Source organism: Cebus imitator, unplaced genomic scaffold, assembly GCF_001604975.1.
Source record: "Cebus imitator isolate Cc_AM_T3 unplaced genomic scaffold, Cebus_imitator-1.0 Scaffold271, whole genome shotgun sequence".
Lineage (NCBI taxonomy): Eukaryota > Metazoa > Chordata > Mammalia > Primates > Cebidae > Cebus > Cebus imitator.
Window position 1 is genome coordinate 2,579,433 of NW_016107586.1, and position 18,938 is coordinate 2,598,370.

The 18,938-nt window shown below is 50.1% G+C and overlaps 1 protein-coding gene across 1 annotated transcript in view; it reads left to right on the top strand.

Annotated features, from left to right (window-relative positions):
- COL17A1 (collagen type XVII alpha 1 chain) overlaps window positions 1–17,683 on the top strand; it is a 55,079-nt gene extending 37,396 nt beyond the window's left edge. The window contains exons 29-52 of the mRNA XM_017500821.2: window positions 438–500; window positions 1,885–1,920; window positions 2,159–2,230; window positions 3,231–3,257; window positions 4,196–4,231; window positions 6,488–6,523; window positions 6,763–6,843; window positions 7,893–7,928; window positions 8,503–8,529; window positions 9,456–9,488; window positions 9,577–9,651; window positions 9,969–10,019; window positions 10,515–10,637; window positions 11,244–11,381; window positions 11,904–11,975; window positions 12,386–12,526; window positions 12,995–13,084; window positions 13,184–13,294; window positions 13,784–13,930; window positions 14,195–14,539; window positions 15,082–15,219; window positions 15,484–15,546; window positions 15,698–15,778; window positions 16,165–17,683. Of these exons, the coding sequence (XP_017356310.1) occupies window positions 438–500; window positions 1,885–1,920; window positions 2,159–2,230; window positions 3,231–3,257; window positions 4,196–4,231; window positions 6,488–6,523; window positions 6,763–6,843; window positions 7,893–7,928; window positions 8,503–8,529; window positions 9,456–9,488; window positions 9,577–9,651; window positions 9,969–10,019; window positions 10,515–10,637; window positions 11,244–11,381; window positions 11,904–11,975; window positions 12,386–12,526; window positions 12,995–13,084; window positions 13,184–13,294; window positions 13,784–13,930; window positions 14,195–14,539; window positions 15,082–15,219; window positions 15,484–15,546; window positions 15,698–15,778; window positions 16,165–16,217 (2,075 nt within the window). The 3' untranslated portion in view covers window positions 16,218–17,683. The remainder of the gene's footprint in view (window positions 1–437; window positions 501–1,884; window positions 1,921–2,158; window positions 2,231–3,230; window positions 3,258–4,195; window positions 4,232–6,487; window positions 6,524–6,762; window positions 6,844–7,892; window positions 7,929–8,502; window positions 8,530–9,455; window positions 9,489–9,576; window positions 9,652–9,968; window positions 10,020–10,514; window positions 10,638–11,243; window positions 11,382–11,903; window positions 11,976–12,385; window positions 12,527–12,994; window positions 13,085–13,183; window positions 13,295–13,783; window positions 13,931–14,194; window positions 14,540–15,081; window positions 15,220–15,483; window positions 15,547–15,697; window positions 15,779–16,164) is intronic.
- Window positions 17,684–18,938: the final 1,255 nt, after the last annotated feature.

The window sequence follows — 18,938 nt, forward strand, 5'->3', positions numbered from 1 at the left end:
AAAAGAAAATAGAGAGTTGTCTCTGATTCTTTTGGGGAACACGGTTGAGAAAATTAAGCTGTTCCCGAAGCAGCAGGAAGTTTGCACCACTGGTATCCTCTCAACCACTGACCTCCTGCCAACTGGCAGGATTGAAAAGGAAATTGATAGTAATAAAGCTGTGACTCAAGGTGTGGTTTTCAGTTTTCAAGGAAATAGACTCATGTGCATGCCCATGGTTCTGATTAGGTGTGGTTTCTGGATTAGCCCATGCCACTGCCCAGGGGAGCCAAGTGGCCCTGACCTTGGAAGCAAAGCAAAAGCTGCCTCCTTGACCTCTTCTTGCTAAGGAGGGGCAGGGCTTGGATGGGGGGAAGGTAAAGGAGGGAGCAGACTACCGTTGTGGAAGTATACACAGCTTGCAAGTGTCCAACCAACTAGTTCTTTCTCCTTTGCAGGCGAGCCTGGCATGAGAGGTTTGCCTGGTGCTGTTGGTGAGCCTGGAGCTAAAGGGGCAATGGGTAAGTGTCCCAAAGGAATGGATGCAATGAGTTCCCCATTGGGGGGGGTCACCACAACCCTGAAGAAATCCGTCTTCTAGAGCTGCCTCTCCTGCTCTCTAATCTGCTCACCCCTGGTTGAGTCTCCTTTGGCCAGTCATTTCTGTGTCTGGGCATCCTTTCTGGGGCTCAGAGAGCTGCAGGTACCTCTGTGGGTTTCTTTCCTCTTTGGGAGAGGCCTTGTAGGGCATGGCCCATTCACCTAAGAGCTGGCTGTGAGCTCCCCACTCCCTGGGGAAGACAGTGGTGAAGTCCTTAGGAACCTCATGTGTTCCAGGAATCCCAGGGCTAGTCTCATGGCCAAATCCAGATTTTAACCCTTTTGCTGACCTTTACTGAGGTGCCTGTCAGCCTGGCTGCAGAAACTGACCAAGAATCTCAGAGGTAGCTGGTTGCAGTGATTCACACCTGAAATCCCAGGGACTCAGGTGGATCACTTGAACCCAGAAGTTGGAGGCTGCAATGAGCTATATTATACCACTATGCTATAGTCTGTGTGACAGAACAAGAATCCATTTCTCAAACAAAAAAAAAAAAAAAAAAGATCAAAAAAAAAAAAAAAAAAAAAAAAAAAAAAAAAGAAAGCCAGTGTTGAGCATCAAACCCGAGAAGGGTTTAAGCCCCACCTGTAGAGATGTAGCATTTTCACTCTCGTTCACTTACCCAGCTGTTAGTGCTGACACCGTGCTAGGCAAGTGAGATGCTTTACCTGCCTCAAGGGGAGATAAGGCTTACATGAGGTGACAAGTGTCATACAAGGTACAGAGCACTGTGAGGATACAGTCAAAGGAGAAATTTCTTCCAACAGGAAGGATGGAGGAGGGGGGCATTTTAGGTGGTTCCAACAAGTTTGAAAGATGTTAATCATGACCAGTTTGGAAAATTCCATGCAGGGATGACGGCACGAGCAGGGAAAGACAAAGAAATGGGAAAGAGCAAGACATGGTCCCAGAAGGCCACTGTTTTGGATAGAGGTTACAATAATGCCTAGAGCAGAGGAGACAAGACTATGGAGGACCTTGACTTCTAGGCCTTCAAGTAAATGCAACAAGCATTGAGCATAGAGGCTCAATGTCATGAAAATCTACTTTAATCCATCCATGACTTCGAGGTGCAATGAGGAGGCACTGAACAATTCTCAACAGGAAAAGAGACAATTGCTGGTTTAGGAGAAGAGGCAGGGATAATACTGTATCCAGAGAGTGTGACAGACAGGGCTGTCCCATGGCTAATGGCTTTGTGGACTCCTGGGAGACAATGGGCTTCAAGGCCACTGAGGCAGGAGAGGGAGGAATCACAGAAGTCATTCCAGGAGCAACTGACAGACCTTGCTTCTACTTACCAGGTCCTGCTGGCCCAGATGGACACCAAGGCCCAAGAGGTTGGTCACCGATCTGCTGCCTCTAGCCTCACTCCCATCACAGCCCATGTCCCAGCATGCAGCCCCCAGTCCCCTTAACATAGTGCCAGAGGAGTGTATGGCATGTGCAGTGTCCAGTTCTGTTCCCCTTCTCCTTTCTACTTGCCAGCAAGTCAATTAGGAAAACCCTATCGGCTCAGATGTGATGACCAGTTTAGTCTTCCTAAAAGTAAACCCTTCCATGTTGGTCATTCTCTAGGTGAACAAGGTCTTACAGGGATGCCTGGAATCCGTGGCCCACCAGGACCTTCTGGAAACCCAGGAAAGCCAGGTATCAGAGCAAGAAGAGGAGCCATGGCCCTGCTTAGTGTGTGTGTGCTTTGTGTGTGTGGATGTAGGCGTGTGTGTGTGTGTGTGTGTTTGTGTGCATGCACAGGTGTGTGGGTAGTGGGGGACAGGGTGTGTATGTGCATGGTTGTGTGTGTGTGCATGCACGTGTGCACAAATGTACCTGTGTGTGCTTTATCCCATTTTCCTCCAGCAGCTCAGCAGGGAACTGCCATAGTGTTAGGTTGTTTTGTGTGCAGTGGCTATAGGCCCTGGCACCTCTGAGTAACTAAGTCTGGCAATTCAGAAGAGTGAGATTAACAGCTGAATACAAGGAGTTCTAGAAAGGGGGAAGGACACTCTTAAAATTGTAGACTTGAATGTCACCTCACTATCTTGCTCCTCTGAGCCCTTCCCCTGTTGTCCTTCTCTCCTGGGGCTGTACCTGGACCCCCACCAACACCCACCAGGCTAAGGTGGAAGCCATTGTTAGAGACTCCACCAAGAGCAAAGAGCAAATTCTCAGGGCTGCAGGAAGAACAAATGAAAACCAGCAAAGAAAGCTGTGTGGTCAGGGCGGGTGAGCATTCATTGGGGCTTCTGAGAGTAGGGGCCCCCTCAGCCTCCTTTGGTGGGTGCCCAGACAGGAGACATAGAAAGGGACCCTGGGACAGCATTGGGGTCCATGAGTGTTGAGCATTCTGGGCTCATGGCTCTCCTCAGATTCCAAAAGGGTTTGTGAACCCAAAAGGCTCAGAACCATTGCCTGAGAAAGCAGTGGGTCACTTATCTGCAAAGCCAAAAGACCACTGCTCTCCATTCAGAGCTGGGAGGGCCACGGAGGCTGGCTGCCCCGGCGGCTGGCTGCCCCGGCATGAGGCATGTCCTCCTGTACCCACTGACCCCTCCACTGCAATGTCCACCGGTTTCTGCAGGCATGGGTGTGGCTACCAGGGACAGCCTCAACCCTTCAACTTTTCCCTCTTGTGTCTGATTTTCTGCAGGTCTCACAGGACCCCAGGGACCTCAGGGTGAGTCACTGGATCACTCCCACCTGCTGCCCCCCACCTCCTCCTGGGGTAGCTGCTTAGGCCAGGGTTTTCCTGAAGTCACCAGTTTTCTCTCCTTTCCAACTCCCTGGCATACACTCCCTTTCACTGTGAGCCTTGAGAAGCACCTTAGGAAGGAAAAATAGGCACAGAACAATCTAGAACACCATTCTAGTAGAAATGAGATTAGATTGTGTGCCAATTTTGTCTTCCTATGCCCTGTTCCCCTTGGGTATAGGAATCTGAGAGGAACCCCAAGCCCATAGCAAAGCTCCTGCTAGAGGCCCAAATTCCCCCACTGGCCTGGCAGGGCATGGGTGCTCAGCCTTGTTCAGGAAAGCCCAGTTTCTCTGGAACAGCCTCAGTGTTAAAGCCTGTCCTGTAGTTGGACCATTATGCCCCTATAATGGACAAGCTCACTACACCTATCCCCTAATTTCCTGAAAGAAATTAGGCAAAGATTGAAAATGTAATCAGGCATCAGGCCCCCCAGCAGTTGAATGCACAGGGACATGCTTCCGATGCTCTCACAGAGGAGTTCAGTGTCTGAAGGCAAGAGGGCGTTGCTGCATTGGACACAGGAAGCCCAGCTCCTCCTCTGCAGGGGAGAGGGGAGACAGAGGCCGCTCTGCAGTCTCCAGGTGACTCATGACCCTGAGGGATGGAACCCCCCAAAGCTGAGTCCATGTGCCTCTGCCCACTTGAAGCCAAGCTGTTGCCCCATTTCCCAAAGAGGGACAAGGGCTCAGAACAAGAGGCTCCTCAGGCGTGACTGTCTAGACTAAAGCAGACAGCAAAAGGTCTCAGGGTTTCAATCAGCAGTGTGGCTGTCCTGAGTGACAGTGCACTAGTTACTACCCGAGGGTGTCTGGAATTGCTGGGCCTTCATCATCCTAACTTACTTGTTCTAATCACATCAGGACTTCCTGGTACCCCCGGTCAACCAGGAATAAAAGGTAAGTGAATTTCCAAATGAGATATTCTTTCTTTTCAATGGCCATTTTTATAAAAGGAAGGGATGGACAGGAGGGAGGGCTTTCTTTGGCCAGAGCCTGGATCAACAGTGGCATCTAGTGGTTCTGGCAGAGGGCTGTGAGGCTGGGAGCCCAGGGATTTGTGAACCAAGCCCTGAATCCTCAAGCCCCACCTCTCCCCAAACACCCACCCCACAAACATGAGCGTTGCTTTCTTACTTGGATGTCTCCAGGCCATTGTTGCAGGAGGTTCTGGAAAGGCACTGCCCCCTCAAAGCCTTTCTATGCACTGTTTTGCCTCTAAATGCCCCCATTAGTGCTTCATCCCCCTGGCATGTAGGCTTGGTCCCCTCCGAACAAATCTCTTCCCCTGGGGCAGGAGCCACCTTTGCCCTTATCATTCACATCGGCCTTGGTGTGAATGGCTACACCAGGCCCTTCCCGAGTGGTGGCTTTAGTACAGGCAGAGAGGAGTGTTCAAATGCTACTGAGAGGGCAAGTCAGGGTACTCAGAGGGAGCCCATCCTCAGGGGTCTGGCTAGGGCAATGTGGTGATGCCTGTGCACACAGTGACCCTCTCATCCAGTTCTGCCTATCAGCCCCAACCCTGAGCAAGTTCAGGGATCCAGTCTCGGGGATGGTCTTTCTCTTTCTGTTCCTATGATCCCACCACGCTCCTGAACTTTAACATTCTATGGAGCTGTGCTCTGTCACGGCAGTCACTGTCCCTCTTGGTGGGACCCTAAAATAACCATTTTCCATAAATGATTTCCAAAGACTGGTTGGGCCAAGGAGTTCTTTAGGGCTAACTAAATGTAATTCCAAAATAGTGATAGCCGAGTTTATACATCCCAGGCAGACCACGCTAGGTCCACGGATCTGTTCATGAATGGATGATATCTTTTGTAAGAGTCTCATAGGTTTTGGAATTTCCTAGGATAACAGAAACCCTCCCTTTTTGAGGGCCTGTGACTTCCTATCCAAGGGGGAGTTCAGACCCTGCCCGGACAACATGCACAAGAGGGGCCATTTTACCTAATGTTGGATTGCATCCCAACAAAACAGACTCAAGTGCTTTCTCCTCTCTGTTCATGAGCCCTGGCTGAAGGATGGTGAGCAGAGACCATCCCTCTGCTTTCCCTTAGAGAGACAGTAATATTCTCCTTTCATGTGTGAATGACTGAATTGCTCACTGAACTTGGGGAAAAAAGGGCCCCTAAAGAATGGTTTCCGCAAGCGAGTCCATGGATTGCCAGTTCTCAGCACTGTATCCGGTCGATAGGTTTGGGAATGTCCTCTTCTCAAAAGGCCTCCACACACACTTTCATTTTCTTATTTCTTTTTTTTTTTTTTTTTTTTTTTTTTTTTTTTTTTTTTTTTTTTTTTTTTTTTTGAGACGGAGTTTCACTCATGTTATCCAGGCTGGAGTGCAATGGCGCGATCTCGGCTCACCGCAACCTCCGCCTCCTGGGTTCAGGCAATTCTCCTGCCTCAGCCTCCTGAGTAGCTGGGATTACAGGCACGCGCCACCATGCCCAGCTAATGTTTTTGTATTTTTAGTAGAGACGGGGTTTCACCATGTTGACCAGGATGGTCTCAATCTCTTGACCTCGTGATCCACCCGCCTCGGCCTCCCAAAGTGCTGGGATTACAGGCTTGAGCCACCGCACCCGGCCTCACACTTTCATTTTCAATGCTCTGAGACATGAAGCAGAAAAGAGATCTTGTTAACCTTTATATAACTCAGAGCTTCTCAGACTTAACGCACTGCAGAGCCCCCTTTTAAATCCTGCACAGCCCCTACAACTGTGCCACAGAGCACTCTGGGAATCCTGCTCTACCTGGGGTAGGGGAGGGGGGCTCATCGCCTCTGTCCTTTGACGTTTGAGTAACTTTCCCACCTAAGGCAATTCCCAGGCAGAAGTGATGGAATGTGGGAGTGTGAAGGACTTTCCAGTCAGCCTCATTCTGGGTTCACTGAAAGGCAAGCTTTCCACATCCTCAAGTGAAGACACTTCTCTGAATGAAGACGGATGCTCTGGCCTCTGGGGGCTCCAGCTGAGCAATTAGGCTTAATGCATCCTGCATGCCTCCCTTCAGTTCATTAAAATGCCTTTAGTCTGTGGGTGAGAGGCCCAGAAGTGGGTCCCAAATGCAATCAGAAGCCTTGAAAATAGCTTATTGAGCCACTAATTGATCCTCAGAACAACTACTCTCAGCCTTTTCCTCCCTTCCCAGGTGAACCAGGAGCTCCAGGCAAGATCGTGACTTCAGGTAGGCAGGTCCTAGAGGGACCCTCCTTCCTGCCTTTCTTATGCTGGGCACCTACCTTGGCTCTGCGGTGCTCTGGGCAGGATGTGGCAGGGAGCTTTCTGGATCAGTAGAGGGGGAAGGAGGGAAATTCAGCAGTAATAAGAAGAAACACCAGCCTGCCCACCACAGCCTGGCTCGGGTCCCAGCGCCTCTGAGTGAGAAGGGTAGGACTAAATGTTTCATGTGCCTTCTGTTTTCAGAGGGGTCATCGACGCTCACCGTCCCAGGCCCCCCAGGACCTCCTGGAGCCATGGGACCCCCAGGACCTCCAGGTGCCCCAGGTCAGTCGGTTTTCTTGCTTTGCCCCAAATCAGCAGTAGGTCTTGGAAGTAGTGATTCTAGCCATATTTGTTCAGATCCTGAAACCTAGGCCAGGAACTGAACCTGGCAAAGAGAATAAGGAGCTTGACCTGAGAAAGGTAAACTCTTGCATTCTCAGAAATGAGGTAGATCAGTTATCCTACTTCACAGCATAGGAGGCTGATGTGCAATCAGCATTTACAGAAGGGGAAGCCGAGGCTTGGAGCGGGTAACTGACTTGCCCAAGTTCCCATGGCCAATAAGCAGCAGGACAAAGAATTTGGCTCAGATCGTTCTACCTCCAGAGCCTGTGGCCAGTCAGAACACCCAGCCCCTGAGCCCTTTGTTTCCTCCTGGAAAACAACTTGACATCCTGCATCCAGGGCAACAAAAATGTCAGGTATCTATTTGAAGAAAATATCCCCAAGTAAGATGGTGACAAAAACACTTCCAAACAAAGTTGTTACAAGATAAAATGTTTATTGAAGAGCAGGACATTCAATAATGCCTGCTCTGTGGTTGTAACTGTATTTTTATAAGATATAAAAAAGAAAAAATGCTAGAAGAAAATAAAATAAATGCCCACTAATTGAAGAGTTGCGGACAATTTGTTTCCTACCTTTCCAAAGTGCCTGTTGTTTTGTTATACGTATTTTTAATTATTTTACATTTTTATGTGCAAATGAAATAACTTATCACAACAAATGCCAGAATGTACCAGCCTTCCCTCCTGACAAGCTCCAGTGAGGAGGAGGACATGGGGGCATGTAGAAGTCCCTAACCATTAAAGGACAGTAGCAGGGAGGGCAGTCCCGCCTGCCCCAGGGTCCTGGTACCTGTCAGAGATGTTCTCATGCAGCTGGACCACAGGGCTGGTCTCAAATTTCTTATTGCCCTCAAACGAAGTGGCCTCTTTGGGTCTCTGTTCCATGCCTTGGGAGGAATTATGCCTGGCGACTGCCCTTCCTTCAGTTCTTCCTATGACCCTACAGGTACGATTTAGCCTTTTCCTCCGCAACCCCATTTCTAGGCCCTGCTGGCCCAGCTGGTCTCCCAGGACAGCAAGGTAAGTCATGCCCTGCAAGAATGCAGGATGGTGGGCCCAGTCGGAGGACTTCCTCTCAGGGTGGACATGGGGCCTCTGTTCTAGACGAGGCGAAAGATGTGTTTGGGAAAAGGAGGAGAGGACCAGGGCTCTTCACCGGGGCCTTGCAAGGGCTCAGCTGCCAGGGAAGACACCTCTTCTCACCCACTTCCATGTTTCTAAGAAGGTGGGGTTCTTAGAAGGGGGATTGAGGCTCTGTGGGCCCCTGGTCAGGGTAAAGTTTGGCTATTTTTACAGACCTCAGGCCTCTTGTAACCAGATCCTGATAATCATACCACTGTCCAGTGATATATCTGGATAGAGTCAAGGTTAGGAAAAGCTGGTTCAGGTCATCCTGGGGTGTTTGGGCCACTGAATTCAGCAGCCCGACCCTGCCCTGCTCTCTACCAGGCCCTGGCCCCTTTGTTATGTCCTGCCTGACACCTGGGCTCACTCCCAAGAGAAAGCAGGCGCTGGTCTGCAGGCGGCACCCACCCCAACTCCTCTTATGTCCTCCCACGGCCCTGCCTCATAGCTCTCTGCCTTTTTCCCTCAGGTCCTCCAGGCCCCAGAGGACACCAAGGTACAGCAGAGCTCACATTAAATGACACCTGGGGTAGAGGGAGGGGTGGCAAAAGCTCACCTTCCAAGAGCTTTAAGCTTGTTAGAAAGTCACTAGGTACAAATAAGGAAGAGTAGAGCAGAGTGTCTCTAGGAATGGTTGAGTATGTGCAGGGGTGTAATGCAAGTGTGGGTGTGTGTGCAGGGGTGTAAAGCGTGTGTGTGTGTGCACGTGTGCAGCGGTGTAAAGCAAGTTTGTATGTGTACAGGGGTGTAATGCAAGTATGTGTGTGCACGGGGGTGTAAAGCAAGTGTGCGTGCAGGGGTGTAAAGCAAGTGTGTGTGTGTGTGCAGGGATGTAATGCAAGTGTGTGTGTGTGCAGAGGTGTAAAGCAAGTGTGTGTGTGCAGGAGTGTAAAGAAAGTGTGAGTGTGCAGGGGTGTAATGCAAGTATGTGTGTGCAGGGGTGCAAAGCAAGTTGTGTGTGCAGGGGTGTAAAGCAAATGTGTGTGTGCATGAGTGTAGTACATGTGTGTGCACAGGGGTGTAATGCAAGTTTGTGTGTGTGCAGGGGTTTAAAGCAAGTGTGTGTGCATGAGTTGTACACGTGTGTGTGTGCAGGGGTGTAATGCAAGTGTGTGTGTGCAGGGGTGTAATGCAAGGGTGTGTGTGTTGCAGGAATGTAGTGCAAGTGTGTGTGTGCAGGGGTGTAAAGTGCAGGTAGAGGGGTAAAGCAAGTGTGTGTGTGCAGGGTGTAGTGCAAGTGCGTGTGTACGCACATGCACGCAGGGGTGTAGTGCAATTGCATTTGTGGGAGGAGGGGACAGCTCTAGGTACTGCCCAAAGGGCAATGCAACCCCAGCAATCATAGATCTTGGGGAGTCTCTAAGGGGCCAATAGTGGGTGAGAAAAGTGAGACTGAGTGTCCCTCTCTTGGTGTGTCCTCAGGCGAGCAAGGCCTCCCAGGTGTCTCAACCTCAGGTAAGGACTGAGCCCCGTGCCATTCTGGCTTTAGCCAGAGCCTCTGCAAACCCTGGCTGACTGCACTGTGTGTGTTGTTGAATTCTAGGGTCTGGTTCTCTCGGACTCAACCTTCAGGGACCACCAGGCCCACCTGGCCCCCAGGGACCCAAAGGTGACAAAGGTCAGTGAGGGAGCAGCCGAGGTGGTGAGGAGTGAGGGTGAGCCTGGTGCCCAGAGCCTGAAGAGACGGCAGCAAGTACTTTTATCAGTGTGAAGTCTTGAGAGAGAGAAGAGGCTGGAGGAAGGAAAGGCCAGAGGGAGGAAGGGATAAGGACATGGAGATATAGTTTCTGTCCAAGGGAACTATAGTATTATTACAAAAATGAGGCCAAGAGACATGGGACAATTGTTGAGCCACACACTAATAATTGTGGTTTGGCTTAACCAGGGAAGGCTTCCTGGGGGGAGGTGATGCAAACTTCTCATTTTGGATTCCAGGTGATCCAGGTGTCCCAGGGGCTCCTGGCATTCCTGGTGGTCCTTCTGGAGGTAAGAACTGAAAGTGACCAAAGTTCTTTTCCCCTTCCTCTGGTGAAGGCTGATCATTCCAATGAGGATGTTGCTCTATTCATTCATTCATTTCTCCGTGATTCATTGTTGATTCTTCTCCATGTGCTAGGACCTATGAGCTGCCCTTACGGAGGTTACATGATACCTAACAATGCAGACACTGCATGATGGAGAACAGACACACCCTGGGTGCTGGGGAGTTCAGAGAAGGGGGATGCAATGTTGGGGTTCCTTCAGCAGGTTGCAGAAGGAAAGGGCAGTTTGGCCGGGGGCAGCTCCCTCACTGTGCCCCTTTCAGACAGTGGCTGCTACAGGCTCTCCTTTCCTCTCTTCTTGGGGACGCTTCTTGCCACTATCCTATTTCTCCCCCTGAGAAGACCCTCCCTCCTCAGATCATGAAAGCTATGCCTGGGTCCCTGTTTGTCTGACCCTAGGGTGGAGGAACCGACGCAGGACACTTTCTGTTTCCTGCAGGGGCATCATCAAGCACCATGTACGTGCCAGGCCCGCCAGGTCCCCCTGGGCCCCCTGGGCTTCCAGGCTCCATCAGCAGCTCTGGCCGGGAGATTCAGCAGTACATCTCTGAGTACATGCAGAGTGAGTGGCTGGCCGCCTCAAGCTGTGGGGACAAGAACGTGGAGATACAGTCTCTGTGCAAGGGAGCTGTGCTATCATCACAGAGACATGGGACGACGTAGGGCAACGTGTGTGTGTGTGTGTGTGTGTGTGCGCGCGCACGTATTGAGGGAAACAGTCTGTGCTGCCAGGCCCAGGTCCTCCCCCTGTGGAGCCAGGCCTACAGGCCTATGAGCTCCCCAACACCAGCCTTCTCATAGCTGCCCCTGACACAACCTCACCCTTGTCCCACACACTGGGTAGGAGGCTGGGGCAGGCACTCACCCACATGCACGCACATGCTTCCACACCTCACTGCACAGGCTCATTTGTCAAATGGTGGCCGGCTGGAGTCTTGCTGCCCCACAGCCCTCATTGGCCACCTGACCCAACTCAGGCCTCTGCCTCAGTTTCTCCATCTATAATTATGGGAAGGACAGTGAGGGGAGTCTAGGCTCCCTCCTGGCCCAGCCTTGGGTCCATGTCTGGGGTGTGGCAGGCATGTTATCATGTACTTTGGGTCACTTCTGTAGGAGAACATGTCCTCTTGGGGACAGGCTTGACTTTGCTTTGTTCCTTTGTTGGCAGGTGACAGTATTAGGTCTTACCTATCTGGAGTTCAGGGCCCGCCAGGCCCACCTGGTCCCCCAGGACCTGTCACCACCATCACAGGCGAGACTTTCGACTATTCAAGGCTGGCGAGCCAAGTTGTGAGCTACTTGCAGAGTAAGTCTTTCCCTGCGCCCTGCGCCTGGCACCTTCCTCCTATGGGTCTGCTTTTGCTCCCAGAGCCTTATCTCCTCATTTGCTGTTTGCTTTGCCCTTCTCTGGAATATGAGTTTTAATTCTGAATTCACAATATTTGGGCCACTGGGATACAGTGTCAACAAGGGTCTGTTCAGATTCAGGGCAACCATGTTGGAGAGCCACAGAGTGAGGCTTCCTGCAGTCAACTAATGTGTTCCTAATTATGGGTTCTTCCTGCCTGTGCATGAAGGTTGGCAGTTATCTCGCAGGCATTAGGCTAAAGCATGTTCTTGAAAGTAAACTGCATTTCTCACCAAAGGGGGAAAAAAAACCCAAAAACATTTGACCTTGTTATGCTTTCACAATAGCCTCATAATACCCCATTCATCCATTTCCCACAAAGACAAACAGCTCAGTAACCAGGACCTTCAGATTCTGGAAAAATGAGGGTGTTGCTTCAGTACCTGCTAAGCAGATAACCTGAGGTTTTCTTCCCGACAGCTTCGGGGTACAGCATCAACTTGTCCTCCTCGTCCTCCATCTCTTCTGAAGACATCCTGGCTGTGCTGCAGCGTGAGTCACCTGGGAGGGGACCGAGTGTGGGACCATCCTTGCTTTCTCCTGACCTCACTTGTCAGGCAAATCTTGTCCTCATCTGAGCCTTGGGAGGGCTGCAAGAGGGAGGAAATCCTTTGGGACAAAGAGCCACTTACTGCTGTGATCTGCTGGCAGGGTCAGCAAACTGGCTGGAAAGAGGACATGAAATGTCCTCCCAAACCCCCATGCCGGGCAAGCTGGCAGGTGCCCCTTCCAGAACCTGGCAGCTTGCTGGTGTCCCCCTGACCACTGTGGGCCTGCGGACCCAGAACTCACAAATGTCAGGCAGGAGCTGGTTTGTGCAGGGGAGCCCAGACTGTGGCTGGACCATGGGTGGGACCCCCTTGGCCTGGGTGGGTCCTGCTAGTACATCCTCTCCTCTCCAGGGGATGATGTGCGTCAGTACCTACGTCAGTACCTGATGGGCCCTCGGGGTCCACCGGGGCCACCTGGAGCCAGTGGAGATGGGTCCCTTCTGTCTTTGGACTATGCAAAGCTGAGTAGTCACATTCTCAGCTACATGTCGAGTAAGTGTCTACAGAAGGGGTGGTTGGGAAGGGCCTGGAATGAGGACTCGGCAGGGTGAACTTCCTCACGATCGCCCCACTGACCCCCACCTGCCAGGCTGGACCAACCCCACCAATAAGCAGTGCTCAGAGCTGTTCAAACCTGTGAGCCTGGGGCAGGTCAAGAAGCATGGCAAGGAAAGGGGGTTACAGGCACTGTCTTGTATGAAGTCTACATACAACTCTCTCTCTCTGTCTCTCACACACTCACAGAAGAATGAAGCACACAGGCACCTTGACCTGCTTCTCCAGCCCCTCGGAGCCCTCCCCTCCTCCCTTGATGCTCCTCCTCTCTGCCTCTCTTCCTGCCATCTCTCTTCTCTTTCTTGGGTCCCACTTTTGTCCAAGCCTCCCGTGTGTCCGACCTCCTCTCTGACAGGTGTTTCCATCTGTCTTCCCCTGCCTGATCTGAATCCATCACATCCCTAGGTTCTGGGATCAGCATTGGGCTTCCTGGTCCCCCAGGGCCACCTGGCTTGCCGGGAACCTCCTATGAGGAGCTCCTCTCCTTGCTACGAGGTAAGGCCCAGCAGGGGACATTGTCCAAGTGGTTGGGGAGGAAACAGAGCCCCCTGGCCCAGGCCAGGACTGACTCTGTGACCTTCCTTGGTATCTCAGGATCTGAATTCAGAGGGATCATTGGACCCCCAGGTCCCCCGGGGCCACCAGGGATCCCAGGCAATGTGTGGTCCAGCATCAGCGTGGAGGACCTGTCCTCTTACTTACAAAGTAGGCCACTGTGGAGTGGGATGGGAGGGCAGGGGATGCAGCCTGGCTTTGGGGGCTTACTTGGGTTTTAGCAAGGGCAGTTCAAGCACTCCTGGAGCTCGTACAGGGCTGGGCACGGGGTCCTGGAGAGCGCCATATGTTCTGGTGAGGGGGCCTTCAGCCGTAGCAGGGACAGAGATGGGGAGAGATGGCCCTCCCAGGTGTAGCCCAGTGTGATGAGGGCCAACCTGGGGCTCTACCTCTCAGTGACTGGAGGGCTGAGTTGAATGAGGCTCAGAATTGGGAGTGAGGGCCCCAGGAGCAGCCATTCCTGGATGATGCCAGGAAACAGCAGGCTCTGGGCCTCCTGCTGTTCTCTCCTCCCCTCACCCGGAGGCCTGGCCTTATCCCCTCCTTTCCAGGAGGGGCTCACAGCGCTCCAGTACAGGTTGGGAATTCAGCTTCCTCCACAGCACGAGCCTGACCTTTCTTCCTCTTTCCTCTGCCCAGCCGCCGGCTTGTCATCCATCCCAGGTCCTCCAGGCCCACCTGGTCCTCCAGGTCCTCGAGGGCCCCCTGGTGTCTCAGGAGCTCTGGCAACCTACGCAGCTGAAAACAGCGACAGTTTCCGGAGTGAGCTGATCAGCTACCTCACAAGTAGGTGCCCCTGACGGTGATGCCCCACCAGGCACCCCGCAGGCCTTGCTTATCCCTGTAAGTGGGACAGGGAGGCCACACACATGAGAGCCACCAGTGGGGTAAGCCCAGTTTCCTTCTACAACATCATTCTCCCACTCGGGTACAAGAACCCTTAAGTTTACTTCCAGTCTCTCAGGGTAGTTGACACCCTGGGAGAGACTCCCTAACTCTTTCTCTCCGCTAAGATCTGAGCTCCCTATCAAACAGCTTCTTACCCTGCAGGTCCTGATGTGCGCAGCTTCATTGTTGGCCCCCCAGGCCCTCCTGGGCCACAGGGACCCCCTGGGGACAGCCGCCACCTGTCCACGGATGCCTCCCACAGTCGAAGCAGAAGCTCCTCCTCACACAGCTCGTCCATCAGGCGGGGCAGCTCCTACAGCTCTTCCACGGGCACAGGGGGTGCAGCTGCAGGAGACGGGGGGCCCTATGGCACTGACATCGGCCTAGGTGGAGGCTATGGGGCAGAAGGCAGCATGTATGGTGGCAATGGCGGACCATTCGGGGCTGACTTTGCTGGAGGTCTGGATTACAATAAGCTGGCTGTGCGGGTATCAGAGAGCATGCAGCGTAAGTGGGGACATTTAGGCCTTGGTGCTGGGGGAAGGAGCATGGGAGCATCTCCAGACTGGCTTTCCTATTTGTGGAGCACCCAGGCTGTGAGGACAGAATCAGACAGGGAGGGACTGGAGGGGACAGGCAGCCCCAGCCTAGTTCTCAGCCCGCTCAGCTCACGGAGCCCAAGCCCTGGGACCTGAGCTGTGGGGAACAGAGCATGCTGAGGGCTTTGTACTTTGCTTTCCCAACACCTAACTCGTTCTGGGTCCCAAATGAGTCATAGGACCATGCTGGTCTTTCTGCTGGGACTGAGAAGGACGTTGGCTAAGAGTCCCTTCCCTGTGCAGCTTAACAGCACTGCTACTCAGTCAACAAGACTTTGATACAGGCCTGCAGCAGGGAGACACCTGTGTCAGTTGGAGGGCTTCACCCTTGCTGCGGCTTGATCTAGTTCAACTGCTTTGGGCGTTAGATACTCGGAGGGCACTGTGTTCCTGCTGAAGAGGGCGCTGGTCAATCCCGAATTCCTGTGCCCATGCTCTGGTGTTTTACAGGTCAGGGCCTACTGCAAGGGATGGCCTACACTGTCCAGGGCCCACCAGGCCAGCCGGGGCCCCAGGGGCCACCTGGCATCAGCAAGGTCTTCTCTGCCTACAGCAATGTGACTGCAGACCTCATGGACTTCTTCCGAAGTAAGGGCATCCAACTGCTTTTCCAGCACCTGCCTCATTGCATAGGCTCCCACAGGTCTGCTCCAGAAACACCAGTCTCATGAGAAACCTCCAGTTATTAACACTTGAGATGCTCAAAATTAGAAAAATTCTATAAAATTCTGAACCTGGTTTCCTTACATGTCCAAAGTCCATCACTATCTCTCTGTTACTCTGAACAAATGACTCATGTCCCAAGCTGCCACACAATCGCTATTCTAAGCCAGTGATACCCTGCTTTTACAGCTTATGGAGCCATTCAAGGACCCCCTGGGCAAAAAGGAGAGATGGGCACTCCAGGACCCAAAGGTAAGTGGTGGCAGAGAGCCAGTCCCCCGGATCCTGTGTAACACCCACCTCTTACTGAAAAGCAGCTCCTGTGCTGGTGGCACACCGGCTACCTGTGCCCTCAGCTCCCAGACTCATGCATTACTTAGTTATGCCCCATTTGTCCTTCTAGGTGACAGGGGCCCTGCTGGACCACCAGGTCATCCTGGGCCACCTGGTCCTCGAGGGCACAAGGGAGAAAAAGGAGACAAAGGTAAGTGTTGACTGCTGCATGTTTTCATGTTCTGGAGAGCTGCAAGGCTGACGCTCAGTAGAAAAGCAGGTGATTTGTTCCAGAGCAAGCCTGAGACATTTTTCAGGCTAATGTCAATTACTCGAGGCAGACACTGCCAAAAGCAGAATTTGCATAACAATCCTCTTCACGGTGAGGAAGGAAAGGAGAGTGCCAAAGCAGGGAGAAAAAGGAGAACCAAGCTGGTGCTGAAATGGGGCAAACAAGTTAAATAAATGGATAGTCTTACAAAAGACTTAACCTTTGAAGCCTTCTTCGCAGTGGTCACGGTTGCCGTAATTGCCCAAGCCGAGATCCCCACAGGACACAAGATATGTTTAACTTCCTACTGATTTTCTAACTTTCAGGTGACCAAGTCTATGTTGGGCGGAGAAGGAGAAGTGTTGCTGTCAAGCCGTGAGCTAGCCGTGGCAGGACAGCTCCTGGACCGGTTCTCATCATGCAGGTGGCACTTAGGTCACAGCTCTCCAGAGGGTGAAAGCTAGAGTCTGTCAATGTCCTACTGAGACAGCACGGCCAATCTAGCAACGCTTGTTTTAGTCTGAACACTGTATACATATGGAATTCAGTCAAGGATACACAATCTGAAACAGCTTCATGGGTGGACTCTAATAAGAGTAGTTGCAATGTTTTAGAATGAGACTTACTTCTCTGCTATCTAGATCTGAACTCCTTGGCTTCTTTACTTAGTTCAAGCCCTAGCCTAGGAAAGCTGGGAAAGTTGGGAGTTTCTGAGCTTTGCCTAAATATGAGCCCAAAAAAGGGAGGGTGGGGATGGGGTGCCTTCCTGGAGGTGACACTTGATAGAGGTGTGTTCTGCTTCCTGTGGCAGGGCTGTGCTGTCAGCTCCTTGCTCCCCTGTTCACTCTGCATTCTCTAGACAGTTGGCTAAGAAGTGACTCTTGTAACTAAAAAAATTAAGAAATTCACTTTCCCTCTCTGAGGTGGCAGAGTTTCTAATGGTTATCATATATGCATATCACACTCCCATTTGCTTAGAAAGTCTGATTGCAGCTATGACTGTCCATAGGCCCATGCTAGAGTTCATGGATATGTTATACTGAACCAGGCCACAGCAAACAGAAAAAGAAGGGTGAAGGGCAACGGGCAAGGAAGGGAGAATGGGGGGGGAAACAATACCTGATGCTGGGGACACAGCCTCAGCTCAAGACTCACCCTCCGTTCTGCACTCAGAAAACGGCACTTGGGGGACTGGACGCAGCTGGTCTTTGAGCACTTTTTAATGTCTAAAACATTTGTTTGTGGTCTATCAGATGAAACTTCATTTCAACTGTAACATTTCCAATTAAAGTTTTTTTTTTTTTCTTTTTTACTATCAGGTTTAATATGATTCCTCTGACCACAGAAAGGTTAAAAAATATTCTGGGTTAATTGGGTCTGACTCTAACACTGTTTACTACAAACATAAGAAAACAAAACTGGTTGTATTTTGGGACACGGCTTCTGGTATTTCATTCAATCCCTGAGGTCTTTAAAGGCAAATCTTTAGATACCTGCAACTATGAACTCAATCTAGAGATATTACGAAGCACATGAAAGTTTTCCCTAAGCATAAGTTATCTGAAGTAAACATGCAACAAATGAGCAACAGGATTATTTGCAATTAGGTAATGCTTTATCCTGGGGCAATGGAATTATGATTGTGGGGCAAGTAATCCATGAAATATCAAAACTATTACAGAAAAATGTATACATCTCAAATGTCTCAAATAAATGCATAGTAAAATCAGACACTCCAATTCAGAAGAGACTATACTTGGCCACTTTGTGAATTTGTTACAAGTTGTGACTCTCAAATTGCTGGACAATTAAAAATGGAATTAAAATTACATCGACTTCTACACCTCCACTCTTCTAAAAAGACTGTTAATTTTCCTTAAGGTCTCTACTGAGTATCTCATATGAAAAAAAAAAAAAAAAAACCCACACCAGGCAATGTTAAAAGTTTTTATTACAATTGCCATATATTTTGTTCCAAAAACTAAGTTAGACTAGATTTTTAAGTGTTATTGAAATGTTTCTCTTCTCAGACTCCGTTAGTAAGCATGTTAATTTTTGTTATATTTCCAGGAATTTTGTTATCTTATTTAAAAAAATCTATTTTTAAGATTAATTTCTAATGTCTTCAAAACTCTCTCCCATATCTAAAGTGCTATTGAACTCATCTTGTGTGATATTTAAAGCCATGTAATTTTGTTTGTTTTCAAATATATTCTATGTATTTTCTATGTCTAATTTTTCGTTTCTTTAAACAGTATTCACAACTGTCTATTTAAACATTTCTATAATAGCAGTTTTATAATATTTTCCAGGTAATTCCAATACCTGTTTTATTTGGAAATTTTTATTTATTTATTGTGTTGCCTCATGTCAGTTGCAATTTTTCTGGTTCTTCATATGCTGAATAATTTTGGAGTATATGCTGGACATTTTGTATATTTTGTTGAGACCTCTGATTGTGTTTAAATCTCATGGAAAATGTTAATATTTTTTTTTTCTTTTAGAATGTAATTGACCTGTTTAGGTTCAGGCTACAAATTTCAACCAAATTTCTATAGACTGTGGTTTCAATGTCAGTTCTGTTTTTAAAGGCTTTGTGGTCCTGTTTACATATCTCTTTTGTGTGCACTGCTCAGTGATTCTGAAACCTAATGGTAGTTTCCATTAGTTAAGTTTTCAAGGTTTTTGGCATGATAGGATCAGATTTGAGAATGCATAGCTTGGGGAAGAACCTACGTATTTACAAATTAATTTATGGAGTCATACTCTGAACACCATGCTGCCTGTGATTTCCCATAAGCTTGGGCTCCCCTTCTTGATACACTCCCTTGAATGGTGGGGCTTTAATTATCCCACCATGTTGCATATTTCCTTAATGTCTCCTCCTGCATTTAGCACCAACCTTTGAATACAGAAAGAGAAAAACACAAACACAAAGGATTTGCCCTATCCTCATGTTATCAGCACCATGTATCAGAGAAAGAGGTTTTCTTCCTGAAGATTTGGCTCCTAGAAACTTACTGCATTGAAGTCTCTGCCAACATTGCCAGAATACTGCTCGGTGTCTGGGGAGTGAGAGATCAGACAGAAGAAAAAACTC